The sequence below is a fragment of the Muscardinus avellanarius genome (assembly GCF_963383645.1).
Source record: "Muscardinus avellanarius genome assembly, chromosome: 14".
In the NCBI taxonomy this organism is placed as follows: Eukaryota; Metazoa; Chordata; class Mammalia; order Rodentia; family Gliridae; genus Muscardinus; species Muscardinus avellanarius.
In genome coordinates, this window is record NC_137800.1 from 68,514,460 (window position 1) to 68,542,260 (window position 27,801).

Genomic DNA, 27,801 nt, shown 5'->3' on the forward strand with positions numbered 1-27,801 from the left:
TGCTTGTTCATCTTAGATAGTAAACCAGGTTTAGTATAGAAAAGAATTGTTCATTGAAGTTCACAAGAAAAAAATTCTTCAGCATCCTAAGAGATGATGCAGAGGTGTGAGAACTGATATTACTCGTGTGCTATGTTTTCATTCTTCTGGGATGGAGTATTTGGGTGATGTTAGGAGTTAACTTGGAGCCTGCTTTGGTGTTGCACGCGCTCTCTCTCTCTCTCTCTCTCTCTTTCTCTCTCTCTCTCCCCTTTCATTTTAGATTTATTTCTTTCCCCATTGCAGTAAGCACTAAGCAATGGGGGGAAATACATTTGTTTCTTCAAATCTCCTACTTGGAGAATCAAGTAAATTAAATTAAAAAGCAAAATTCCAGCCCTCTCGTCTCAGGGCCACTTCCAGCTTTGCACCTGTAACTTGGAGAAAGGAAATGCTGGTTATTTATGTTGGATGGTTTTGCCTCTCAGATCTCTAGTGAGTTGACCCGATTTTATAGCCCAAGCGATGGAGATTCTCCCCCCCACACATACACACTGAGTGGCTTAGGAGATCGGTAACTGGGATGAAGCAGCTGTTGGCTTCATGCCGTCCTCTAACTTGATTATTCTTTGGACACGTTAGGCAAGCATTAGTGATTGATAATGACGCTAATTAACCCCTTTCCTTTCCGAACAGTAAACTGCTGCCAGCAGGAGGCTACAAACAATAAATATAAAACACTGCATACATCAATATCTGTTTAAAGCACAACTTTATTTGGGCACATTCAACTGCACTGCTTTTGGTTAACAATTTGGTATTTATTCAAGCATTTTCCAAAAGCCAGAGGGTGAGAGGCAGAAGGAGAAAGAGGGTTAAGAAAAGGGGCCTATGGCTTTAAGACCACAAAATGTTATCACACCTGTCAGTTGCAGCAAAGTTAAACTCTAATGGAAACCACACAGGTTTTTTTAGTTTTATTTCAGAGCTATACTTTTTTAAAAATGTAATTAATCCAGCTTTGTCTTAACTACTTAAAGGTAACACAAGGGGGATGACCACATATGATTTTTGGGGGCGGTGGGGGAAATCAACTCTCCTGCCCAATATAGAATTATTGTGAATTTACTTTTGGTTGAAAAAGGAATGTGAAGACACTGTTTTGTACAATGGTAAAATTTGGACTTTGAGCAGGATTTGGGAGAACGGGCTAAGTGGATCTGATTGTTCAGTCTAACATAACCTGTGTTGTAAAGAAATGTACATTAAATTTGGAATTTTGATAAATGAATATCCCTAGCAAGTGGGTAAAATGTATTCAATTAACTAAAACCCTGTGCACTTCTGAACTGAAGTGGAATCGACTGTAATTGATTTATTTGAAACCAGAGGTTAAGGACTGAATTAGCTAAGTACAACTGGGTATTTCAAGCCACTGACTTCTCAAATGTCAAATCCCTTCTATTTTAAATATTATTTCAGCTGCGGGGCATTGCAGCCCTGATGGTAGTTCCATCAAGAACGCAAATTATATTAATATTCGATTTTGGGAAGGCATGGGTTGGATTTTTAAAGGGTGGTTTTTAAGGGTTGTTGGAGAATAGAGGGGGGGTAATGATGACAACCCAACTAGAAAGAATACTGTGATTTTTTTTGGGGGGGGGAATGGGCATGATTAGCATAGCCTAGGGAACATCTTTGTAATTCAACCAGGTATCCTAATTTGGTTTAATTCAAAGAGAATCATTGTTGTTAGTAGATAAACACCTGAGCTGTCAAGTAATCACCCCGTGCTCTAGGAAGTATACACTGGTCAAAACGGAGAAAGCCAAACTTCACATTGCCTTTGCTTAGTCCAATAAAAAATTATTTTTGTAATAACCTTAATCCCGTTACTTAAATAAATATATATTTTTAAAAATTTTACTAAGAAAGAAAAAGAAAGATGGTATTATAAACCTCAAAATGTCCAACTACTACAGAATAAAAATAACGAATTCCCTGCATTCGGAAACCATTGTTTATTATGACCTTGTAATGTTCTAACCCACTATTTCCTTTCTATCTTTCTCAGGATGCAAGGATTATATTGGGTTCAGCCTTTCCAACATAACAAGCATCTGTAAATCCAGATATGAATGAATGGTATTTAATAAGATCGTTTTCGTTTTAAAATGAGTATTTATGTGTCGTTGGAGGGAGAGCAGCAATGTATGGCTGTTTATGAATGCTATTGCGCCTGAGGTTAGGATCCCCCACACAATCTGAGATGCAGCCAAGAAAAACAGCCCTGATAGACAATGCTTCACTTCACCTGCTACGAGCTGTGTGCATTTCATTTCTGTCAAGAGTGTGTACAGTTAGGGTTCATTCGCCTCATTATTTTGTTACATCTACGTTACAGTTAACCAGTCTCTCTAGGAAATAATAAATAACCGCTTTAAAAAACAATTGCCGCGTTGCGTTCTGAGAATACACTTTCCATTTGAATTTTTTTTTCCCTGAAACCCACCATTGTTATGAATTCTCTGGCTTTGGAAAATAGAATTTAGACTCCACCAACTCTCGTTCATTTGTCGAGATTGATTTTACCCTGCCTTCCATAAGGAGATTAGAAGCAAGAGGCTGCAAAATGGGCACTCCCTAATGCTTTGCTTTCTTGGTCCTTCAGAATGTCAAACCACAGGAACAAACGTTAATCCCTCCAACCCCCAGCATATTTACCTACATGTTTTTTCTATGACCTTTCCTATCAACCTCCAGTTAACCAATCTCCATTTTCTTGTTAAAAACCCTCCTCAACTTCCAAAGCAAAAAAATTTCCAAATCAGTTTACCAAAGCTCTGACTTCGCCATCTTTATATACAGGAAGTCCTTCCTTCTCTCGGAGCTCAGCACAGTCCCATTATTGTGGAAGACAGATCGGAGTGGTGTGCGGGGTGGCAGAGAGGCCCTCCCCCACCCTCCCACCCCACCTCTGAGACCACTTTGTATTTCTAAAAGGTCCTAGGAGGAGCCCTGTGGTGATTGAAAGGGGTGGGGGGGCACTTAGGGGGCTAGCAGAACGGATTCCAGGGATCAACATAATTTCCCACTCCCCTCTGCTACCTCCAGAGCTACCTAAGACTACCACAGTGGCACAGTCATCTCTAGATAAAATATTAAGGTAAATGGGATACAATTTGCCCCTCTCCTTCTGTGTTTTATGTCTGTTTCTGCCACTATTTCTTTTCCTCCTCCCAGAAAAGTAGAGCTGGTTTTAGCTCACTGACATGTCTAAGACACAGAAAAGCCTGAGCCAACAAGTGAAGTAGGTATTTCCTGAGTGCTAATGAACCAATAATTTAAATCTCAGCTATCTTCTGAGACAGATTCCAAAGCAGTTATGGGGGTGGGGAGAGTTTCTTCTGTTCTTCTCTTGTTCATCGTCCTTAATATTAGATTTTTGAAGTTTTTTTTTTTTTTACTTTGGTTTCCAAAACGCAAATGAAAACCTAAAGGGTTAATATAAATAAATAAAACTTTATTTTAATAATAAAATTAATGTTCCGGTAAGGAAAAGAGAGTATGTCATTCCTTTAGCAGTACAAATAATCTTTTATCCAAAAGAATACATTGGGTTTTATTGTGTCATTTGTCTGAATCCAGACTCAGTGGAATATCTAAATGATACCCTGCTCTGAACTCCAAGTTGAAAGTAAGTTTTTATTATACTTGAGGGAAACAATGGGTTCAGCTGCTTATTGCAAGGAGCAATTGCCAAGGGAGAGTTAAACTCAATTACTGTAACCATACTGAATAAAAAATACTGCCAAGAACAAAAATACGCCTGGGTAAAGACAGCCACTGAATAAAAAAAAATCGACATAAAGCGTATCAAATATTTATTTATCTGGGCAACAAAGGACTATGATACATTGACAGGCATGGAAACTACTGCCAGCACAACTCAATACAATACAACTAGAACTGCTTCCAATGTGGCCAGAGAAAACACAGAAGACCAGGTGGGCCCAAATGTCTGAAGTTCTTTGAACAAAAAGAGAGAGAAAGAGGAAAAAATCCCTAACCCTTGATTTAAAGACAATATTCATTTATTGCTCAAATGATGCTTTTAAAGGACAGTGGAATAAAATAAACTTTTTCTCCCCACAATACATAGAAGGATTATCAAACCACTCAAGTTTAAAAAAATTTTTTTTCCAGGGTTCCAATATGACTGTTTTCTTTCAGTTCAATGAAAAGCTAAATGTAATACTAATTATATATAAAATTTTATTTTACTTTCTTTTATTTGTTCAGCTGTTTCATTGTCGCCTTTAACATGCTACAACAGGGATAAACTCATGAATCTCAGAGGAAAACAAAATCTCCCAAGCCTTGGATTTCTAAAAAGTACCATGAACCACATGAAGAACTAACAGAGAAGATTCAAAACCCACTAAACAAGAGGTAAACGAGATCACCAGATAAATAAAAAAGGCTTAAAACAGACTCACCATATTTACAAATCCCATTAAATTACACATAAATAAATATATACAGACATGAACACTGATTCCCTTATATAACTGTGAATCGTGTTGCCAGAGAAAGTTCAAGTTGGTTGCTTTACCTTGAAGAGGGAAAACTTCTAAACTGAAGACATGACATGGAACTTCGTGTATTTGTGTTCAAGTTTATTCACAATACTGATAAAAATGTCATATTCCTTTTTGCCTCTTTTTAAGTATGGCTACAATCTGAACTGAAGTATGTAAGGGAAGGTGGTGATTCAGTCCCATGAAGCTCATATATTTTTTTTTATTTTTTACGTTCTTTTTTTTAGAAAAAAATGTTTTTAATGTTTTTCTTGTTGTTGATTTGTTGGGTTTTTTTTAGAAAAAAAAGTTCACAAACTCGACAGAACTTTCCTTTGCTGGCTTCACGCCTGTTCTGTTCTCTTAGGCTCCACAAGAGGGCAAGGGGCCACGGGACTGCTAGGAAAGTTGAGGCACGGGGCTGAGTTGGCCGCGGCTGCCCTCTGGCAGTGGCAGAGCAGTCCCGAGGACTCAGGGGACCCAAGGTTGGTGGCAGCGGCAGCAGCAGTAGCAGCAGCAGAAAGGGTGGCCGAGATCCGAACTGTCACCTGCCGGCGGGCGGGCGGGGAGGGAGGGCCCAGTGGGTGGTGCGGGACTGAAGAGGCGGGGGAGAGGAGCCTCACTTTCTGTGTTTCTCCTCTTTGTCGCTGCTTTTGGCGCTGCTGTCCGTGTGGCTGTTGGGGTTGTTGCTGAGGTACATTTTGTCCATGGCCTTGAGGGCCTCGGTCAGATAGTTCTGCAGGGCCGTGACCGCGGCGCACACTGCTGGGCTGCCGAAGCCGTGGGAGATGAGGTTGAAGTGAGTCAAGCAGCTCTGGATGCCAGGCTCCAGGATGGGGTTGGGCCTGGAGTTCCCCAGGGGAGATCGGTCCTGAGCCAGCAGGTCGGTGAACTCTTTGCATATCTGTCTGCAGCAGGAAGCGGAGAAAGAGAGGTGTGAGGTGCCCCTTGGGCAGCAGAGAAAAAACCTCTCACCCCTCAGTGACCTCTCCCCCATCCAATAGGCACCTGGCAGGACCCAGGAGCCATAGAGATGGACTTGCAGCCACCTGTTGGGAGACCTGCCACCTAAACCACCTCTCCCTTTCCACCGTGTGTGTGTGTGTGTGTGTGTGTGTGTGTGTGTGTGTGTGTGTGTGTTTCTTTTTCTTTTCTTTTTTTTTTTTTTTGGTGATACTGGAGTTCCTGGAAGCTCTTCTACCTTAGGGCTACACTCTCAGACCTATTTTATGTTTTTTTTTTAATTTGGAAACAGGGTCTCTTAAGCCAGCAAGGCTGGCTTTGAACCTGCTCGATCCTCCTGTCTCTGCCTCCCAAGCACGGGGATGACAAGCGTGCGCCACCACGCCCGGTGTTGTGTGTGTGTTTTGGTACTGAGGATTGAACCCAGAGGCATTCTACCTCCAAGCCCTTTTTACTTTTTGTTTTGAAACAGTTCTTGTTAAGTTGCTGAGCATCTCCTGAAGTTGTTGAGAGAAATCTTCCAACCTACTATCCTCCTGTCTCAGCCTCCCAAGTACTAAGATTACAGGCATGTACTACCATACCTGGCTTGTCTGTTTTAAACACACACACACACACACACACACACACACACACACACACACACCCCTCTCAAATACAACAAACTTCTATCCCCACTGTTATATCAAATATCTTAGACATAGGAACCCATTTCACACACTGAAAAAGAAAGAAAAGTGTAACCAGAAGTCAAAAACACTGCCGGACTTCCTGCCAATATAATACTGTCATCACTCTTCCTTTTCAAAATATATACCCTCCTCTCACTCCAGTGAGACCCCAGCAGCAGTCCGTGGAATGAGGTTTCCATCCATTCATCTCAAATCAAAGCAGGTTAAATGTGGACAGACAGGTAAAACTTTGGAAGTATTCTGCCTTAAAAAAAAAATAGGCAAACTCGCACTGTGTTACTTGGTAATATTCAAGGTGGTTTGGAGAAAGAAGAAATAGACATTTCAATTTCTCCCCTTCCTCTTCTTTCTTATACATCCTAAAATAAAAATACTTTGGAAAAAATTATAAGTATGGGTGTGTTTAAAAAGGTGAGGATGCCGGGCATTGTGGCACATGCCTGTAATTCCAGTATTTGGGAGCCTGAGATAGGAAAATCACAGGTTCAAGGCCAGCCTTTAGCAATTTCGGAAAACCATTTCAAAATAAAAAACAAAATAGAGCCAGGTATGGTGGCGCACACTTGTAATCCCAGCATTTGGGAGGCTGAGACAAGAGGATTGAGGTTCACAGACAGCCTCTGCTACTTAGTGAGGCCCTTTGCAACTCAGTGAGAGCCTGTTTTAAAATAAAGAATTAAAAATAGGGGCGGGGGTATGGCTCGAAGGTAGAATGCCCCTCGGTTCCATTCCTGGTACCGCAAAAAAAAAAAAGGGCTGGTCTGGGGTATTTATAGCTCAGAGGTAGTATACCTCTAGGTTCAATCTCCACTACCAAAAATGAACATGAACAGAAAAAGTTCAGATTTCATAAAGAGTCTCGAGAAGTTAGAAATACAGACATATGAGGCCAATGAACAGCCAGCTCTGCTCCTAAATCTGAAAGCCAGAACTAGAAGAGGCTTCCAGAAGCAGAGACAGTCAGCCTGGATGGTGGCCGGGCTAATGAGGAACACTACTAGCTGGGTCCCTTCACCAAAGCCAGCTGATGTCCCCAGGCCAGCAACTGTCCCACCCAAGGCCTGAGCTTCTACTCTATGGCTCCATGCCCTCCTGTGACATCGACTTTGGATAATTAAGGGCTTCCAAACAAGCCTTTTAATTTCCAGAAAACATATCAAAATAGTCATTTTCTTTTCACACACCACCTGGAGAAGTCTATTCAGCCCAGGCACCGATGGGAATATAACTTGGGCCATTTTGAAACCTATTTGACATCTCGCCTGTAGGCTAAAACTTGTGTGTGTGTGTGTGTGTGTGTGTGTGTGTGTGTGTGTGTGTGTGTCCTTCTGAGGAAAAAAAGAGAAAGGTAAAAAATGGAATAAGGGATTAGGGTTGAAACTAGGACACCTCAGGCTTGCCTATGTTGCAGGCCACAGCTTAATCTTTACCCTTGGAAAACATACTGATAGGAGACAAAACTGATCGAAAAGCCTGTTCCTCTTCTGAGCTTTTGAGGATTCCTTTCTGATCTATTCTTCTGGAACACAGCCACAAATCCACATGCAGATACAGACCTCACTCCCATACACATTAGTTTGAATTTCACAAAATGAGAGGGTGGGACAGAAGGGAGTGAAGATATAGGACCACACTAACAATCCCACCTGTCTTTCCCTTTCACCTCAGTTGTGATTTTCAAGACTGCTGAAACTCTGGTGTTTACAACAACAAAACTGATTAATACAAAAAGAAAAGAGGAATAAATGGAGAGCAAGATGCATTTTTTGTTGTTGTTTCTCCTGACAATGAGACACAGAGACCCCACAGAGGTAAATGCCTTACTTTGTAGCCAGGAGCATGTTTTTTCTTGTCACTTGCTCATTGGGATCGGAATGCTGTCGGTTGAGAAATTCAGCTACTGCTTTGGCAGGAAATTCAGTTTCGCACACGTACCCAAAGTCCCTGGCTAGGTGGACGGCTTCTCCTGGCAAGAGGTGAGAGGAGGGAGGGCAAGAAACCGAAAAGATTTAGTATCAAAACTTTCTCTCCACTCCCAACTCCCTTATTTTCTGAACCCAGAAGTGGAAGGAAGCACAGTCTACTTATTTTTCTCATTTCAGGTATTTTCTTTCTTTCTCTGTAGGATCTGGGGGAGGGGGCAGTTATCAGTAAAAAAACAATCATTTGTCCTAAAAGGCCAAGATGATTTGAAAATGTAAATTCCCATCTACCAGCTTCATCTGAGTCCCCACCCTAACTTCTCTTTTTAAGTGGTTCTTGTATTCTAACCCCACACCTATCAACACATTTATAAATGATATTCATAATCACTCCTGGAGCTTTTCTGTAAGGGAACAACTGGGGGTTTACATTTTAACTTGATCACATATAATTATCTGTTCATCCAAACCGATTAACCAAGAGGATTTGAGGGTCATTCCACTGAGTCTGTCTGTGTTGTTGATTTTCGAATCTTTGGTTTTAATTTCCTGAACCAGTTGGTTTTTACTGCAGGGCTTCCTGCCATTAGCTCCAGCTCCGGAAGAACGCATGCGCCAATTAGAGCATCAAAGCCCTCTCCACAGAGCTTGTTTCCATAAAATGGAGCGGATCACAAACAATAACAGTTCTCCAGAAACTGCCTCTCTGCTACTCAACCCCCAGACCAACTCTCACACTACACCCTAAGCCATCACCAATATTTCCATGGCATATAATTCTTTTGGGGTTCTCTATGTATAGTTATTGTTTGAATAAAATGCTACTGTAGTTTTACTTTCTGGCCCTGAAGGGCTTGCTGATATTTTTAAGCAGCTATACTACTGTCATTTTTGACACCATTAACAAATGAAAATCATAGCATTACTCCTCAAATACATGGTCCCAAGCATTTTTATTTTTTTTTTTAGTAAAAACTTTTTAAAGTAATTTACAAACCTAGCGCTTGGATTCAGTTGCAAGAAACTCCTCAGAAACAAGAAGTAAATAAGATAAAATGCCTACTTTAAATATAAATGTTAGTTTTTAAATCTGCCTGGTAATTTGTTTTTTTTTTTAACCCCAATTAGCATGAGACATTTAACACAACACAAAGAAAAATGCAAGAGACTTTACATTCATTCCAACACACCCAAACTTAAGCCAGTTTAGTATGAGAAAAACTTAAGAATCTAAAAAGAGTGGGATTGAGAATAGATTCCAGTGAAAGTTTATCAAGACAGGGCTGGCTTTTTGTTTGGAGGCATTTGAAAGGGTGTGTGAATGTACCTATGTTCTAAACACTGCCCGAGGAGGAACTTTTTTGCAATGTTTATATTTCTTTTTTTCTTTCTGTATTCAAACAATCCAAAGTCTAAAATTACTCATTTTTTTTTTCCCTCCAGGAGAGAGGCACAACTGAACGAGAGATAAGGGAGCATATGTTTGGAAAACAAAAACCTTCAAGGGCATATAACCCTGAGCTTTTCAGGACGGTCTTAAATCAGGATGCAGGTCAAAGATTCCCAAATTAATTCAGGAAGTAATGGTCACGCATTTCTCAAATGCAGATGTCAGAATAACTTAAGTGATTTACTGTTAAGTTCTTTAAAGGAGACAGGAACTTGGAGAACGTGCGGTTCTTACATTTGTGCATTGCTTAGGTCAGAACTGGGCTAGGAAGGTGGAATTTTGTGGTAAAGAAGGAAGACAGGCGTGTATGCAAATAGTTTTTTGGCATGCAAGAAATCCATTCACTTCCAGCTATGTTTTCTAGAGAGATAAAACTGCCCAATTGACAGAAAATACACCCAACATCTGGCCACTAAATATTATCCATTTTCCCAGAAGGCAGTTCCCTTCTATTTAGCAACTGGATTGGCTTACCCTCCACTAGTGATGTGAGCAGGGTAACGTTGGCAGCTTTACGTCTCCCTGCTGGCAGATTTAATCCTATTTTGTCCAATTTTTCTCTTAGAGATCTTCCTCCATTTTTAGACTTCGCCCTGTGTCATAAATATATGGAAGATAGGGATTTAGGAAACATCAGGTTGCTCTGTATCACATTAAAATCATTTCAAAGGCTTCCTAAAATATGCTTTCAAAACTCAGAAGGAGCCAGTGGTGGCGCTTGCTTATAATCCCAGCATTCAGGAGGCTGAGACTGGAGGATCGCAGTCTGGGGAAAGCCTCAGCTACTTAGTGAGACCCTCCGCAACCTAGTGAGACCCTGTCTTAAAATAAAGAATAAAAAATAGGACAGTGGGTATAGCCCAGAGGTCAAATGCCCCTGGGTTCCATCCCCAGACCCGCAAAAAAAAAAATTTCAGCAGGGTAACCTGGAGACTTTTTTTTTTTTTTTTGAGGGTCTGGGAATGGAACTCAGAGGCATTCGACCTCCGAGCTACAGCCCCAGCCCTATTTTTTATTCTTTTATTTTGAAACCGGGTCTCACTGAGTTGCAGAGGGCCTCACTAAGTAGCTGAGGCTGTCCGGGAACCGCGATCCTCCGGTCTCAGCCTCCCGAATGCTGGGATTACAAGCGTGCACCACCACGCCCGGCTACCAGGAGACATTTAAAGGAGGGGTAGCTAAGAAGGAATGGTACAGAAAGATCATAGGAGATAAGTCCGTGGTAGCACATGGGAGGGTTTTGTTTCCCAACTCTCAAAGGAACCACTGCAAACACAGCTCTCATCTCTTGAGCTTGAGGTATTCTTGAGTTCAACTGATTACTGTATATTTTCCTTGTTGTTACAATTACACAAATCCCAATGGGGTCTTTAGATTGTCTTTGCAAGATCTGCAGTTAGGTTGTACCAAGTAACCAAAGTTATTATCACACTCAAGTTTCATGCTCTGGCTTTAGCCCCAATGGGAAATTCATCTCACCAGCTATTTACATGCCATGCCACCAGCCTAACTGGAAATGTCAAAGGCTGATATCAGCCTTTAAAAATTTCACTGATTTCAGGGACAATGGAGGCAGTTCTAAATAGATGTCTAAATAGACAACCGTAATCAGAAAGTGGTTAAAATAAATTGTTTAAATAAAACAGCAAATTAATTAATTTCAGATTTTATTCCCCACTCAAGTGCTCTTTAATTGTGTGGATTAGATTATACTCCCCTAGGTAAACAGTCTCCAACACAGGATGGGGGGAGGGGAGGAAAAAGCAGAGGGCAGAAAAAGATCTGTGTCAGTGAAAAATTACAAAGGACAAGCAAAGTGACTCTGGAGGTGGTGGAAAAGATGAGAACTGCTGATACTGAAACCTTCCAAAACACTCTCCTAGGACCTGGATGCTATAGACCCACTAGAGCAAAACTGTATGTCCATACACAGAAAAATCAAGGCATAAAGACAAAACAACGAAGTTCTTATAGTCTTCCCTAAGGAGGAGAGTAATAATAATCATACTACATAAGTTCAGTAGAAGACCCACAACTCACAACGCTGGGTGGAAACCCAAGGGGAGCAAGCCCACAGCAGGGCAACCTGCTCTCAGGGTAGGCGCTTTACCAGACTGGACCTTATAAAATCTCACTCAGACCTTGCAGGGTAAGATCAAAGTCCCTGGCCACCTGGGGCAGCAGATGCATTCGTTGGTAGTGACTACACATAACACGTGTAAACGTGCCTCGCACGAGGCCTGGCACACACCCCAGTGAATCGAACCCTCAAAAGCCAGCGCCTCTGGCACCGAGGGTGACCGCCGGCGGGAGGCGAAGGCCCAGGAGGCATGCGCCCTCGAGCTGAAACCAGGCTCCTCGTGGAGCTGAAAGCCATTCTATTAAACCCCTGTTCAAGGGACCGGCGGGGACCGCCAAAGCCCCTGCGCCGTGGTAAGGCGGAGCGCGGAGCCGGAGAGAAAGTTTTACTGGGTTTGCAAGGTGCGCGCGCGAAGACTAAAAGGCGGCGGCACGGCGCCCCGCGGCTGCGGCGGCCGGGACTGAGCCCGCCGCGGGGCGCGCTGCGCGTGCGCGAACGAGGCCCGGCAGGCGCGGCGCGCCCCCGAACTGCGGAGCGCGAGGGGACCGCGAGCAGAGCGCAGGCGCGCGCCGCCCCGCCCCGCCTCAGGCCACACCCACTCCGCTCTACGCGCTTCGCCCCGCCCCTTTCCTTTCCCGCGAAGGGCGGGCCGAGGCGCGAAGCCCGAAAGCGTCGCCGCCGCCACCCCGGCGCAGGCGCAGTGCTTCTCCGGCCGCCGGGCGGAGCGGGCGGGGCCGCGCGGGCCTCACCTCCGGAGCACTCCGCCCAGCAGCGACGCGTTGAGACACTCGGGCGGCGAGAGGCGCCGCTGCACTTCCGCCACCGTGACCTTGTACTTCGAGGTGGAGCTGAGCAGCGAGAGACGACCCGGAACTGAACAGAAGACTTCATTGGGGTTCACCACGCCGCCGAAGAGGGTGTCCTTGTTGATAGGGATGGCGGAGACAGCGTTGCTGTTGGACTTGGATAGGGACACGGGGCCTGCGGAGACAGATGGGGAGCCGCGTGTGGGCGTCGATGATCCCCCCCAAATATCTCGCCCGACCCCGGTTCTTGCCCAGGCAGGGCAGGCTCCCAGGCTTAACGCCGCAACCCCGGCTTTCCCCGTACAGCCCTGAAATTCCGTGGCTCCTCTCATTTCCCCACCTCCCTTCCTAGTCCCCGCCCGGTTTCCTTCTCAGGACCCAGGCTCTGCCCCTGGGCGCCGGCCAGGCCGAGGTTTCTGCCCGATCCTTTGCACTGGGCGGGAAGGGTGCCTGGTAGAGTTGGGGGGGGGTGAAATTGCGACCCCTTCGGCCCCGGAACATCCGAATGGAGTAAGCCCTGGCTAAGGTGCTGGACAGGTTTAGGGGACAAGAAACCGCTACTTTTGCAAGCCCAGGGTAAAATGGGTGTACTTTGGCACTTTTGCGGGCTGCAGGTTTTAGTGTCGAGGGTAAATTGTTTCAGGTACGAATTATTAAAATCAGGCGACAGTTTCGATGGCTTAAGTAATCAAATGGGCATTTACGTTAAGACACCGAGCTGGGAAGCAGCGCTTTCTGTTGTCTGCAATTCATACGTCCCATCTGTGTTTTTTTTTTTTTTTTTATAAATATGCCCTTTCTTCATTCCATTTTGGAAAAGACTCAAGTTGAGGGGGACATTCCAAACCTGGTTTTGAACTAGGGGTGGGGGTGAAGAACGGGCCTACAATACAATCCTGGTGGTGGGTCCTTTTGTTGAGCAAATACTTTAATAGCCCCTCTGGGCTTAAGAGCCTTCATTGGGAGGGGGACCGGAAATAAGGTATTCTTTCTAGCTAAAACTAGAACCTAGCATTGTTAGAAAAAAAAAATCAGGACTAACAAAGTATCCTAGTGGGCTACATTTCTCAACAATGTAATTCAGATGCCTTCACAGCCATTTAAGTACAGTGCGCATTTGTATTTAAAATTCCACATGGAGACATATAATGTACGCACATATTCTCATCAGAGTGCTCGCGCGTTCTTTAATGGGGATATTCTAACCGTATTGGGAGGTGGGGGGCTCTAGGTTTTGGATAGATCACTTGTGACATTAATAGCTCTGGGGAGGCTAATAGAGACAATAGGAGTTAAACGAACTCTTGAGAGATTACTAATAAAAGAGCCAATTATCATGTCGACTTAGAAAGAGCATCTCCTAAGATTTATCCCTTGCACATCTAATTTGACGTGACAAAGATTTCACAGATGCAAAAATGAAACTTTAAACTAGCTAACAATATACTGATTGGAGTTAGAAATGAGAACAGTTTTATATAGCATCGTCCTCTGGTGGTGCTTAGGATCCTGAAATGTAACATTGCCACCATAACAAAAAAAAAAAAAAAAAAAAAAACTACCAAGAATGAATAGCACTTAACAGAGGAAACTTTATTTTCACTCACTAAACGATTCAAATTACAAATCCATCCCCATCACTTGACACTTTACTAACAATTTCTGTTCTAAACAAATATGTTAATAATCTTAAAGATGCTAATTTTAGCCAAAAGCCAATTTTTTTGTTAACCTATTTTACAAAGTTTTAAAACCCTTGAACTCAACAGCGAACAAGAAACTAAACTGAAGAACATGAAAGCCTGAAAGTTGTCTCCCTTCTGGTAAAGAGTGCTTTTATCATCCGTCCTTATATTAATATGAAGTACTCTTAGTGTTACACACTTCTTAACATTCATGGCTTTAACTCTTCTTCACACAATGGATTAAACTAGTAAACATTTTCAAAATTGAAGTACTGCTTCCAAGTCAATTCAACTATTACACATCTCATGTGTTTGCCCAAACAACATTAAATGGTCAAATTGTGAATCAGAACAAAGCTAGCCTGTTACCATTACCAAGATACTGAAAGCCGATTATTTAAGCACAGCTCTTCTATGCCTATCTATTTGCTAATTTGGAGCCTTTAGGAAATGTATTTGAAAAAAAAATAAATACAGTTCTGCAAGTTCTCTTAAATAGCACTCTGCCTGTAAGGACATGCTTGGAATGCAGAAGGAAATGGCTTACCTTTCTTAATTACAGTTTGATCTGGGATGTTAATACCCGGGTCTTCTACATGCTGCAACAAAAGGATACACATGGATGTAAGTGTATAATCAAAACAAAAGGAAATGAATATTCCCTGCAAGATGGGGGGAGGGGAAGGTGTAGTATCGAAATCCCCCTCCCCTATAATGACATTTATATATAAACATCTCATCTTGGCTTATTGGAATTTGGGGCTTTGCAACTCAAGAGGTTTCACTGCACACCCATGGCCAATTTCTCCTCCCCCAGCATATAATCCACATTTGAAGGGGTGGAGCGGGGAATAAAAGTTTCTTTGGAAATCAAATCAAGTTTTGGAGTGCCTAATCTTTCTCACAGTCAATTCAACCTTTAGAAATGCATCTAGGTTTAGTTTGGCGCCTGGGCGGCTTCGGACTCTAGTGATCCCAGCATTCAGGTAGCAAAAGCCAGAGAAACAATAGAAATGACAGGAGCAGGAGTAACAGGAGAGTGTTGGAAACCATTGAGGGAATGTAATAAACGCAAACACCTTCACTTGCAGAAAATTAGAAATAAAAAATTTAAAAAGACCACTGCCTAAACTGGTCATGCTAGGAATATGAAAGTGGTCAGAAATTTAAAAATAAAACCTTTGAGATTGCTTTCCTGTTGTTCAGCAGCAGATTTGTTGGTGCAAGGATTTTTTTCTTTTCCTTTTTTTTTTTTTTACAGATGGATGGCTATGTGTGTGTGTGCGTGCATGTGTGTGTGTGTGTGTGCGTGTGTGCTAGAGTCAAAACGTGATTAGAAAGTAAAATGAAATCATGTTTTCTAATGCAGAAACTGACAGGCAATATAATGTCTGGCTGTGTTTACAAATTAGCACCAGGGCTGCTGAGATAGAAGATTTTGCAATCGTTACCAAACACAGGCATTACCATTTAAAAAACTATTACTTCCTTCTCTAGTCTTTGTCCAACAATAATACTGATTCGAACATTTTCCATTCTGTCTTGGATTTATGCTCCTGTTAATTGTGCCTGATCGCAATGATTCCGGGTGGATGGTACTAAGTTGCTTTATTACAGGTTTTATTATACTCAATGCTCTCATTTGTAACTTGCCTAAAGTGCTTCTGGATTTAAGTATAATTAAATTGAGAAATGTTCAGAAATGACTACTGCTGCAGTTCTTGTGTTTTAACTATATGGGGAAATATGATCCCTTTATGCATGCACCCTAAACCCATAAAGTAAATGTAGTGTGGCATAATACTTTTATTTGTGTTATTTCTAGACCTTGTCCATACAGGGAAGACTGTTAAGTTTAAAACCCCACTGAGATATTAATGATTAAATAATTTTCACCATCGATTAGATTTTCTTAAATATTCACCAGTCGTTCTTATTAAAGGTTAACAGTTACAGCAATGGGAAAATTGAAAACAACCCTTTTCCTGACCCAAATTCCTTTGAAAGAATTTTTTTTTTCTTAAAAGGTGGGGGAGGGAGAGAGAAGAGCAGCAACTGGGTTTCCTCGCTTTTATTTGCTTGATATCTCTCTCCTACTGACCAATTTTATCACAAAAAGCAATCATCTAGGTATTAAGAATTCCTACCAGCCGCCTCAAATTTTTGCAAAGCAGAGCAATTCTAGTTCATAGCAATTCCAAAAGCTCACAGCAACATTGTTTTGCAATTAGATGTTTCCACAGAGTAGGCAAAGCAAAGGATTCAAGGATTCTTTGGGAAAGGGAATTAAAATGACCACAACTTCCAGTTCTTTTAAAAATTGCTCTTTTATAAATCATTGCCCCTTCTCATTTTACTTCCCTAAAAGTGTACATTAAGTATTGGTTTCTAAAAACATGTAAATATGAACATAGGGGCTTGGTAACCTTACACCGGATCAAGTGCCTACTTTCCTGTTTTCCATGCAAGACTGCTAAACATAACCAACAATATTTCAGTGATTAACTGGGCCAAATGAGAGATGTAATAAATTTTCTATTTTCCTTTAGAACTAAATAATGTTTTAACTCCACCAAGCAAGCAGGTAAGTTCATGTGACCATTTTTGTTACAATCTAATGCAGTAATCATTAAACTGTCAACGGACATACTGCTGCTATATTTGATGCAGTAATTTGAAATAGCATTTAACAAAAATCACATCCAGATACATTTCCTCTCCAAAGAAAAGCAGCTTTACACAGAAGCCTTTACAGCTTTAATAAAATTATTGGCCTGCTCTAATTCCATTTCAGGAAGGTTGAGGAAACCATAAATATATAGAATTGAAGCAGAGATGCTGGTTTAAATTTATTTTCAGAAAGCATTTTCAAATTATCAATAGCCTGGTTTGCATTGTAAATAGCAACTGTGCTAATGCCATGCTTATTTAGGAATCATTTTAAACTGCATTTATTGATAACTGATTAGAACTCAAATAACGTTATTACCCTATAGTCTCAAAACATTTAATTTAATGTGGGGTGTAGCAGGCTCTGATAGGCTTTGAGAACCTGGCTAATGATTTATGAGGTCACCACTTTGCACCCCCAGGAAGAGAAGGCTGCATTTGAATGCCCCTCCACTTGGACTGGCGACTTTCTTTAATCAGAATAGGATAGGTGTAACTTTGGGGTTTCACCAGTGCTTATAAAATCAGGTTGAAAAGGTCTCCTTAGCACGACTTGCACACTCCTTTACAACTGAAGGCATCTGATGAGCTCTTTTGGTTTAATTTAACATCTTTCCCAGGACTGAGAGAAATCCCCGCGCCAGACTAGGTGCTGGGATCAGAGCCTCTCGCAATAGAAACAGTTTACTGCCGTCGGGAGGGGAAGAGACTGTTAATGGTGACACTCGTCTGATTTATTTCTGTGGCGGTGGCCGTCGCAATGGAAGCATTGTTTGAGGGAGCTCCAGGAACCATTGTTCTGGGGCCAGTCGTAATCGCTTTTAAAATTTTTTAATTCGGTTGTTTACGTCGGTCTTCCAAGCACATTCCCCCACCCCTCCTCCAAATAAACATTCGATAAAGGAGGTAACCTCGGGGAACGCCGGGGCCGGGCTTTTCTCCCGAGGCTAGGTGGGTGGGGGGCTACACCCCTCCCGCGTGGCCAGGACGGCCTCTTACCGGGACGTCTTCGATGGCGTGAGGTAAGGAGTGAATCGGGAGGTCTCCGAGCCCCGAGCCCAGCCCGTGTGGACCGTGCAAGAGGTCCTCGTGTCGCCGGTAGTCCCTCCGAGGGTCCAGGCCCGACAGCTGGTGGGGCAGCCCCCGGTGCGTGTGCAGGAGCCCGGTCTCCTGGCCCTGTCTCTGGCCGGGCCAGCCCGGGTGCTGCGGCTGCGGCTGGGCGTGCAGGGGGTTCAGGCTGTAGGGGTCGTTGACGTGGGAGTAAGGATCTTGCGACTGGGGGTAGATAGGCTGGTAGGGCGGGGGGAAGTAGGGGGGCTGGAAGTCGGCATTGGGGGTGTGGGACAGCGGCGGGGCGCTCGTGTAGGGAGATGAACCTACAGTGCCCAGCTGGGGCAACCGAGCCGTCCCGTTGCTGGTGCCGTCGTGACGGTCCTAGAAAGAGCAGAGAGGCGTCGGGTTACGAGCTGTCTCTACCGCCGCCGCGTCTACTCGGCGAGCCCGGGCTGGGAATTGGTTCCCTCCGCAGGCCGCCGGTTGGGCAAACCCTGCCCTAAGCTGTTCATTTCGGAAAATACCCCAGGAATGAAAGAAGCCCTTCCCAAAATAAATAAACGCGCAAAGGAACTGCAATGTGTACTTAACAGGGGTAGAAGAGACTCAGCCTAGGCGTTTCTTTCAAAGGGGGTGAACAGAAAGAAAAGGTTTTCCTGGTATACAGCCCGTTAAATCGGAGCGTGAAACCTCCCTTAACCAAAATTAAAATTCCTACTAAATATTAAACAGCAGAAGTGGCCTTTTCTTTTCCCCCAGATTTGAACCTGCCTGCCACCGCGTTATTGTTTACTCTCCTTCATTTATTTGGAGGGGGGAAAAATCATAAACCTTCAAAGACTATTACCATTTCATGACTATTTAAATAGAAACACGTTTCGCACGGAGGCTGTAACTAAAGTGCTCGTTTAAATGAGCAGCTTAAAGAAGGTCTGAACCACGGGATCCCGGGTCTGTCCTGACCGCTTCCTCAGTCAGGACAAGGTCGATTTATGGTAGAAAAGGGGAGAGAGGTGAAGATTTAAGCTAGATTCAACCTTCCTGGGATTAAAAAGAGAAAGAGGTGCACCCCGGAGCGGAGCCCCCGGCCCCTGGTACCCCAGCCTCAAAGGGCAGAAGGGACGCCTGACTGTAAGTTTCCAGTATTGCAATTCGCTCGCAGGGAGCGCGAACCCTCCGAGGTTCCGCCGCAGACCCTAAGGGCAGGAGGCACACCGGGCTGCGTTTTTCCCTGCAGACAGATTAAGCATCTAATATTGAGAATATCTCGGGAACAAATGAAGAAGCGAGAAAATAAAGATGAACGTGGCGAAGAAACTCTCCCTGGGAAGCAGCCGCGCGAGGTAGGTCGGAGAGCGCGGAAGGGGTCCGGCGGGGGCGGGTGGAGAAAGCGTCGGCCGAGGGACGGGAAAGGGCGCGAGGAAGGAGGGAAGGGGTTCGGGGAGGAGGGATGCGTCTGGAAAGGGGGTCTTGAAGGGAACCTGGGCGTGAAACCCGAGGGCTCGGGCATCCTTTCGGCGCCCGGTCTCCAGAACAGAATTCCTAAGGAAACGGGGAGAGGGGTTAAGGGTGGGACTCACCATAGCTGAAAAACTGTGAACTAACATCTGCGAAGAGTCTGGGGTAACCAGTCAGGGTGGAAAAAACAAGCAAGCCTGGAGCGCCCGGCCGCCCCGCCGCCCGACTGCGCCCCGCACAAAAGGCGCCGAGAGCCCGGAGCACCCAGGACTCCAGTCACCGCGCCGACGCCCCCCGGAGCGCCGCGGCCCCGCTCGGATCCATCCGAACTTGAACCCCAAGTCGCGCGGCTCCTTCAGCTGGTCGAACCCACGGTCTCTATCCTGCCGTGATCGGTTACGATTCAAAGTTCTTTAAAAAAGAAAAGGAAAAAGAAAAAGGATTCTCCTCCCCCACCCCCCCAAAAAAAGCAAGAAAAAAGGAAAAAGTGGGTCTGAGTGTGTGTGCGTGCGTGTTCCTTAATCCGTGTCTCCGCCTCTTTTCTTAGCGGCGGCTTCGCCGGAGCTTCTAATAACCGCGCTGGGCAGCGTTCCTGGAGCCTCCTAATAGCAGATATTCATGACTATTAATATTACACGAATACTTAATAAGGGAAGAATGCCTGGAAATCGGGCGTGAAGCGGAGAGGCAGCTCGCGCCGGGGCCGGCTCTCAATGCAGTCCATTGACGCGGGGCTCAGTGTAGCAAATCGGCGGCGGGGAGCCCGGGCGCCGCAGACAAAAAGCGGGCGCGAGCGGGAGCGGGCGAGCGCGCGGGGGGCCGCGGCGCGGCGTCTGGCGAGTCGCCGGCGCGGGGCCACATTTTAAAAGGTTGCAGGGCATGCAAAAGTGAAAGAGAAAGGGGCCGAAGGGGAGGCCGAGGGAGAGCGGGAGCGCCGAGAGGGAGAATGCGGCTGCGTGCGTGTGTGAGAAAGAAAGTGTGGGCGAGCGAGAGCGGCTCGGGGTGGGAGCGGGAGGCGGGCGGGGGGGCGCGGGGGAGGGGCGGGGAGGGAGGGGGCCGAGCCGCCGCGCGCGGAGGGGGAGGGGAGAGGAAGCCGCGAGGACAATCGGACCTAAAAGGCTGGGGCAGACCTCGGGCTGCAGCGGAGCCGCCGGGGGCCGGGGCCGGCCGAGCGTGGAGCTCCCGGCTCGGGACGCGCCCCCCGGGCCCCTCCGGCCGCGGGCTCCCGGGCTCCGCAGCCGGGGCTGGGGCTCGGGGCTCGGGCGCCCGCCGCCGCGGGGCTCCTCCTCGGCCCAGCGCCCCGCCGGAGCCCGGCCCGTCCGCTCCATGGGCCGGGTCCTGCGCCTGCCTTCCAGCTCCCCTCCGGCGCCGGGCCCCGCGATCACGGCCGCCGCCACTCCTCGCCCGGCCCCGGGCGCGCACAGACACGAGGCGGCCCAGCCCGGCACCCGGCTCCCTCCCGGCGCAAACCCGTCGGACTGGCTGGGCCGCCCCCGCCCGACGCCCCCCCAGGGGACTGGGCTCGCTCTCCGGCTGCCAGTCAGCTCCGGGGTTGTCGGAACAAGCGGCACCTCTCCTCCAGCGTGTCTCTGCAGAGCCCGGGCAGAATCAGACAGCCCCGAGCCGGCGCCCCGACCCCAAAGCCCCGCTCCGGCGCGGGCCGGCGTCGCCAAAGTTGCTCAAACATCTCCATCTCCATCTCTCTCTCTCTCTCTCTCTCTCTCTCTCTCTCTCTCTCTCTCTCTCTCCTCGCACACATCCACACGCACCCCCTCGGAGCCCCTCTGGGGGTACAAGTCCATCTCCCGCCCTCCACCTCCGGGTCCCACGGGCGCGCCCAGCCCCGCCGAGGTTCGCAACCCGCCGGCCAAGCAGGGGAGGCGGTAGCCAGAACTAGATTTGCTCCCCGGGAAACTGAAATACCCCGGCCTCAGAGCAGAACCCAGACTGCTGCAAACGGGCCGGTCCTAGGAGCAGTCCTAGGAGTTCGGTTGCACCCCCACCTGCCCGCGAAGGCCCTCCTGGGTCCGGGAAACAAAGCAACTGTCTGACGTGAGATCCCCGAGCCCCTCCCCGCACGCGAACGCAGCCCCCCAGAAGCGCGGGTGCCCCTAGGATGTCACCCGGTGCCGCATCCACCGGGGTTTGGGGGGAGATAAACAGGGGGGAGCTCGCGAGGAGAAAGACGTAAAATAGTATTCCGAAAGCAAAGGGCGGAGGGAGCGAGCGGGTGGACCCATCGTTCACAGAAACCCAGTTTCTGATTTCCAGAGACTCCCGCCGCTGCGCGGGCCCGCCAGTGTCTCTACCAGACACTCTCAGCTCCGATCGCCAAAGGGGAAAAGAAAGAGAAATAGCAAAACTCGGGGCTGCCGCGCATTTATTCAGATCATCGCGAGCCTCCCTCCTCCCCCCTGGATTCGTCAGCTCATTTCCTTGGGCTTTGGAAAGGGAGGCGGAGGCCGGTTCGCAGAGCCTCGCTCTGGTGGGTCCTTAGCTCTCGGGCCTTACGGGTGCCCCCAGAAGTCGGGCTCCGGAGCCCAAGGTTTTAAAATGGGTTCCGAGGGGGTGCGCTGTCGAGGGCCCGCCGGGCTCGCGCGCGGCACCCGAGGCGATCCGCCGACGCGCCGGGATTCCCACGGTTGCGCAGCTGAGCGCCGCTGGGTGCAGGGGCGGGTGCTCCGGGACCCAGAGGCCAGAGGGCTCTGCACCGCGCATCCCAGCCGCCGTCAGTGTGGGGTGTGTCCACCCGGTAGCCCAGAGCGAGAAGCTGCTTAGAACTTCTTGAAACGCGGAGGAGCTGAGTAAGCCCAGCTGCCCGGACTGCTCCCGAGCTGCACCCGTTTACTGGAAGGCGCGACCCAGCTCAGAGCGGAGTGTGCGGGCCCTTCTCCAAGGGTCCAGGAGGAGAACCTCTTGGAGGAAAGAAAGAAGAAAATGAATGGCTAAAAGAAGTAATATTAAGTGTCAGGAAGTTAAAGGGGGGAGGGTTTTCTCTTTCCTTTCTCTTCCTGGTGACTTGGGCCCCTAGAATCTCGCCGACGAGGCGCGCGGAGTGCGCAGGCACGTGCCCAACACACCCGTGCTCGTCTCTAGCCCCACTCTTAAGCACAGCCAAAAGTGGTCAGAAAAAAAAGGGGGGAAAGTGGGACACGGGCTTCGACAGAGCGAAACGAAACAAGAGAGAGTGCCCGCGCCCTGCCCGTCCGGCTTCCCGAGGTTCTTGGGGAGAATCGCTGGGGTGGGAGCTGCGCGGCTGAAAGTTTGTCCCACCCGCCTTTCGCTGCCGGCTGCGAGGACGGAGGAGGAGAGGGAGGAGAGAGCTCGGAGCCTCTGGCCGCTAGGGTGACTGGGCCGGCGCCGCGCTTACCTCGCAGTCCTCGTACTTGATATTATCCGTCAGTTTCCAGAGCATTTTCATGGATCGGCGTGAACGGATTTGCCCCTCTCCGCCTCGCACCCAGTGGAGCTACTCTCTGGGTAAGCGCAAAGTGCCGGCTGCCGGCTGCCGGCGTGGAGCGCAGGGGGAGGAGGAGGAGAAGGGCGAGGAGGAGGAGGGCGAGGAGGAGGAGGAGGAGGGCGAGGAGGAGGGCGAGGAGGAGGAGGGCGAGGAGGAGGAGGGCGAGGAGGAGGGCCAGAAGAAGGGCGAGGAGGAGGAGAGAACGGAAAGAGCTCCCGTGTGCGCTCGGAGATCTCCCTCTAATGGTAGAAACTTTTCCCTTTTCCAGCTCTTTACCAACAGCCTAATCGCCTCATTAGCATATCAACAATAGTCCAATTGCTCGCCAGTACCACGATCTGCCGCCCGCCGCACCGACCCTAGTATAAAGGCCTCTCCAAGCCGCGAACTCGCTGCTAGAGCGCACTGCTGCCTGCTAGCCGAGGACGCCTTTCCCGACTCCATCTCGGCCCCCTGCCCCAGCGGCTTCCATTGCAGACCAGTTGGGGTCCCACCCCTTTCCTCTTTTCTTCCTCCTCTGCAGAGCTGCGATCCACAAGGCTTCGGAACTATGCAAGGTCAGCGCACTGGTGCCTGGAGACCCGCTTGCAGTAGTACCCTACCCCAACTCCGGCTGCCGCCTCCATTCGGGCTGCCCTTTCGGCCCCATTCAATTTCTTTAGAAACCATTATCCCTTTCGCAATTACACACGACCACCAAGTCAAGGCCAGCGAAGTCACTACAAGATTTTTTTGCCAGAGAGGTAGCCTCGTCTGGCGGCAGCCACCTCCTCGGGGGGCGCAGTACCCTGGGAGTTTTTATTGGCTTTAAGCTTTCCCCGGGTTGGCAAGTCTGCCAATCTCCAGTCCCTGGGCTGGGGTTTGCGATCTCTTAATTGCGGCGTGTAAAATAAAAGTTGTACCCTGAAGAGGTTACTGGACAGCTCCAGGGGTTAAATGATTTTCCTCCCATTTGTTTGAAGTTGGGGCCAATTGACAATCCAACTTGGGCTAAGGTTTCTTACGTGCGACGTGGACAAGAATAAAACTCTCCGGTGGAGACACACAGCCCGCTCTGGAGCTGAGCCGAAAATGAAGACCTGTGTGTGCCTACAAACCTAGATACCGGTACTGTGTCGTCCGTGCATCAAAATAAATAATTGGGAACCAACTCTTTTCTGTGCTAATCTGCTCCAGTTTTCCCAAGATTCCCCTTTTTTAATTAAAGAAGGGAGATTTCCTTTATGATTTGATGTTACTAATGTGGGCCGTGCTGCCTCTCGGTGCCCGGCTGAGAGGAATAGGTAGGCAGTGGAACCACCCCCTGTCCGGGTTGGCCAGTTCAGGCTCTCCCGCTCCACACAGGGCCTGCTCGTTCCACCCGGGACTTTTTTTTCTCTCCCGCTTTAGCCGGGGAGAGAAATTCTTTTAAAATAAGAAAGAAAAAAGAAAGGCCCAATGTGATATATCCAAATACAAAGTAATTTTACTAGCGGAGACCCCCCTCATTCCTCCTTCAAAAAACTTTCCCTCTTTCTCTGTTAAATGCTGCAATCTTCTCAACAACATTAGTTCTCCTCTCGGAACCCTCTGATTCATCTGGGTGTTAAAATAAAAAGAAAAGAGAAGATCCAGGCCTCTCAGCTTTCCACAGTGCCTGCTGCTTGGGGGTAGAAGCTGTTGCAAATTCAAGCATTCCCCAACAGGTGGAAAGCAAGCAGGGGAGAGGAGCCCCATCTCTGCCCCCACCAGAAGCTGCAAAGGGGCATTTCTCCCTCTAGAAGACTTGGACAAAGCCAGGTGCCCCCCCCCAAAAAAAAAAGCCAGAGAGAAGGTTAGAGGAGGAGAGGGAATTCAGGGACAGAGGGGCGACCTCCAGAACCTCTGGACACTCCCTTGCCTGAACCTTCCAGGCCTGAACCATGAATATAATTCCTTGGCTCAACAGGCTGGAGGCTTGGCACTCCACTCTGTCCCCCAAATGGTCAATTTCCAGGGCTGGAACCTGTGGGCCTGTACACCTAGCACAGTGATTGACATCAGGAGCTAGGCCTCCAGGAGAAGAGGTGCCCATCTGGTGGCAGCCACTACCACAGTGCCTGTGACCTGTAAGCCAAATCCTAGGCCTGACTGTTGTTGGGTTTTTAAACCCCACAGACTAGCCACTGAGAGCTAAGGGGAATTCTTAAGTTTCGCTTTCTCTTCCTTCTATTTGTGGGCTGCAGGCGCATTTAAGACCTTTTATTCCCTACAACTCCACCTCCAGCCCCCTCCTTCCCCGTCCCCTCTTCCCAGTGCCCTGCAGACTTCTGGCTCCACACTGGCCAGGCTGCTAAACTGTGGTCCAGTCCCCGCGGAGGGTGCTATTGATGTGCAGATTGGGGCCTGCCGGCCTGGTGCCTCCGCCTGCAGTTGAAAGGCCGGGGACTGTGGCCGGCCAGCGGGTAACCCCTGGAGCAGGCCGCCCTGCAATAGTGTGAGCCTCATTACCACAGCTCACTTTGTTGCATGTCAATGCTCCAGCCTCGCTGAGACCCAGGCTCCTGGGACGGCAGCGCCAGACCTGGGGTTGTGACTGAGGGGTTTGGGCCTGTTGGGGGTGGAGAATGGAGAAGGTGACTGTGGAAGAAGAGCTAGTATCTGTATGGAACAGAGACATCAAGAGAAACTGAGACCAGAATGACCCTAGGTTTTCTGGGTGTCACTGCCCAGTGAGACTCAGTGCCCAAAAGGCCCAGTGTACTGGATCTGACCCCCCCCCTGGGCCCCAAAGCAGCTCAGCCCACATGAGATTCAGGCCTCCTGACCCTTGTCAAACTGCGCCCATCAGGAGCGGGCCCTGCCTCCCTCCTCTCTCCTTTCAGCAGCAATCTGGATGTTTCTAAATCTTAGTCAGACCTCTGGAGACCCAACCCCAGGCCAAACCAAACCGGCTACAAAGCCGATACCATCTCACCAACTGAGAATTCAGCAGGGAATTGAGCCTGGATTTAAGGAGAAAACCCCCAAAATTGCTGATTAAAACTCCCCCAATCTCCCCCCCCTCCAGTAGAGAGGAAGGGCCATAAGCCCCCCAGGGGCAAGGTGAAAAAGGTGTGCATTCCCAGAATTTGTGTTTCCTGTGTGGGATCTGCATTCTTAACCTACAAAGTTAGTAGAACTTTAGAAATGAAATTGTATTCAGTGAGGTTTAACTGGGAGAGGGGTATAAAAGTGCTCACTGTTAACACAACCAAGGCAAAGATACAAAATGCAAAACCCCTTTCTTTCTCCAACTCCACGGAATATAGTGGTGACTTCTCTGAACTTTATAATGGCCTCTATCTGAAACAAGGGTGGGGGTGCCCCAGGAGGAGACTCCATTTTTGCTTTGGGAAGGTCCAGGCATTTGGTTCAAATTGCCCCGGAGGCTTGTGGAACCTAGAATTTCACCCTAACCGAGGCTCAATTGGCTAGGGCGAAAACAGGGCCCCGCGGTTCCGATTGTGAAATTTTGTGAAATTGGCGACCGGAGAGAGGCGCAGCTACCTCGTCAACCTGACCAGAGACGCCCCCGTTTCCCGTAGGGAAACTGTCTGAAGTTAAAAGAGAGCGCGGCCGACCGATCCAGCGGCCAGGATGGGGTCTGGGGCCCGGGAAGTCCCGGGCTGGGGGCCTAGTCAGCCTGGTCGTCCCGCGGCCTAGCAGGCTCAGGTTTGGCGGGCCCTGGTTCCCAAAAATTTGCGACTCTCTCAAATCACTCACAAACCACTCACAATCCGTAGCCCAAGCGGCGAACGCCCACTTCAGGAAGCGGATCCAGGGAGTAGCTAAACTTTGGGCAAACTCTTCTAATAAGTGGCTCTCAAAGGACCGTGCTCCTCGCCGCGACCCGGCCATCCGAAACTCCTTCCATTTTGCCCACAGCCTGGGTCCTCCATACCCCGGGACACCCAGAGAAACAGGTGCACTGAAACCCCACCCAACGCTCAGTCTCGGGGTCTGGGACGAGGCCCAGGGCGCCGCGAACAGGAGCCCTTTACCAGCGCGCACGGCCGCCGGCTCTAGGTCCTTCCCCCTCTGGATGAGTCATTCACCCAAGTTTCTACTTGGGATGGGGGTGGGAGGCTGGGGGGGGGCAATGGCCGTAGCGCAAACCACAAGTGACCCCCTCGGGCCACCTGTAGAGCGCGCGCCGGCCTCGCCTCGCAGCCGGGCCCCGAGGGCTGCGCGCTTCGCCCCGAATGCCCAGGCCGCCGCCTGCGCTCGTTTTTCCTGTCTTCTCTCTCCTGGGAGCGCTCTTGGGCGCTGCCTGGCGCGCCTCGCTCCGACTCCCCTGCCCTGGGCCACAGGGCTTCCTCTCCGCCTCCCCGCTCCCGGCCCCCTCCCCCGCTCCACCCCCGCCCACCTCAGCCCCGGCCAAGGCAAACCCCCGTACCTGCCAGTCCCCCATTTTGGCAAGTATGGACATCACGGCTCGGCGCTCCTGGCGACGGGTCCCCGCCGGGCATGGGCTGGAGGGCTCGGTCGGGCCCGCTCCTTGGAATCGCTTAGGCAAACCTCCTTTTTTACCTGCTCACCAACATCTCACCTGGTCATAAAGAGCTGGGTTGCTACCTGCCGGCGCATGCGCGCTGGCCCTGGAATTCACTCCGCCAGCCCCAGTCCCAGCACCTCGCCGAGCTGACCTGGGAAGTGATGGATTTATAGCCGCGGCAATCTCGCCATCAGCCCGAGCTTTTTCCCAACAGCCCCAACCCGCTTTCCCGGTCAGTCCCTGGCCCGGGAACCCAAGCGGGCTGACTGCTGGGGGGTGCGGGGCGTGACGCGAGCGGGACTGTGTTTTCGCACTCGGGAAGTGGGAGCATTTGCTCCCGGGTTCCACGGCTCCCCTCCCTCGGGCTTCGGGGTGAGGGGAGTCTCCACTCTGGGAGGTGGGGGAAGGGCCAGCCCGGGGGGCGCGGCGCGCACCTGGACGCGCGGTGGCACCGGGTCCCGCAGCCCACGAGGCTCGGGCGCCGCGGGTGTTAACGGATCTGAGCCCG

At 48.7% G+C, this 27,801-nt stretch overlaps 1 protein-coding gene across 3 annotated transcripts; it reads right to left on the reverse strand.

Annotated features, from left to right (window-relative positions):
* Window positions 1–5,118: 5,118 nt before the first annotated feature.
* Window positions 5,119–27,227, reverse strand: TFAP2A (transcription factor AP-2 alpha; the record flags this gene model as incomplete). Of its 3 annotated transcripts, none has more annotated exons than XM_080709708.1 (7): window positions 5,119–5,467; window positions 8,039–8,180; window positions 10,061–10,179; window positions 12,416–12,647; window positions 14,705–14,756; window positions 17,827–18,261; window positions 27,195–27,227. In XM_080709708.1, 7 exons carry the CDS (start codon window positions 27,225–27,227, stop codon window positions 5,179–5,181), a joined length of 1,302 nt encoding a protein of 433 aa, XP_080565834.1. In that variant the 3' UTR covers window positions 5,119–5,178. The 3 variants fall into 3 exon arrangements, with proteins under 3 accessions (XP_080565834.1, XP_080565833.1, XP_080565835.1); XM_080709707.1 differs by lacking the exon at window positions 27,195–27,227 and adding an exon at window positions 22,709–22,759; XM_080709709.1 differs by lacking the exon at window positions 27,195–27,227 and adding an exon at window positions 19,461–19,487.
* Window positions 27,228–27,801: the final 574 nt, after the last annotated feature.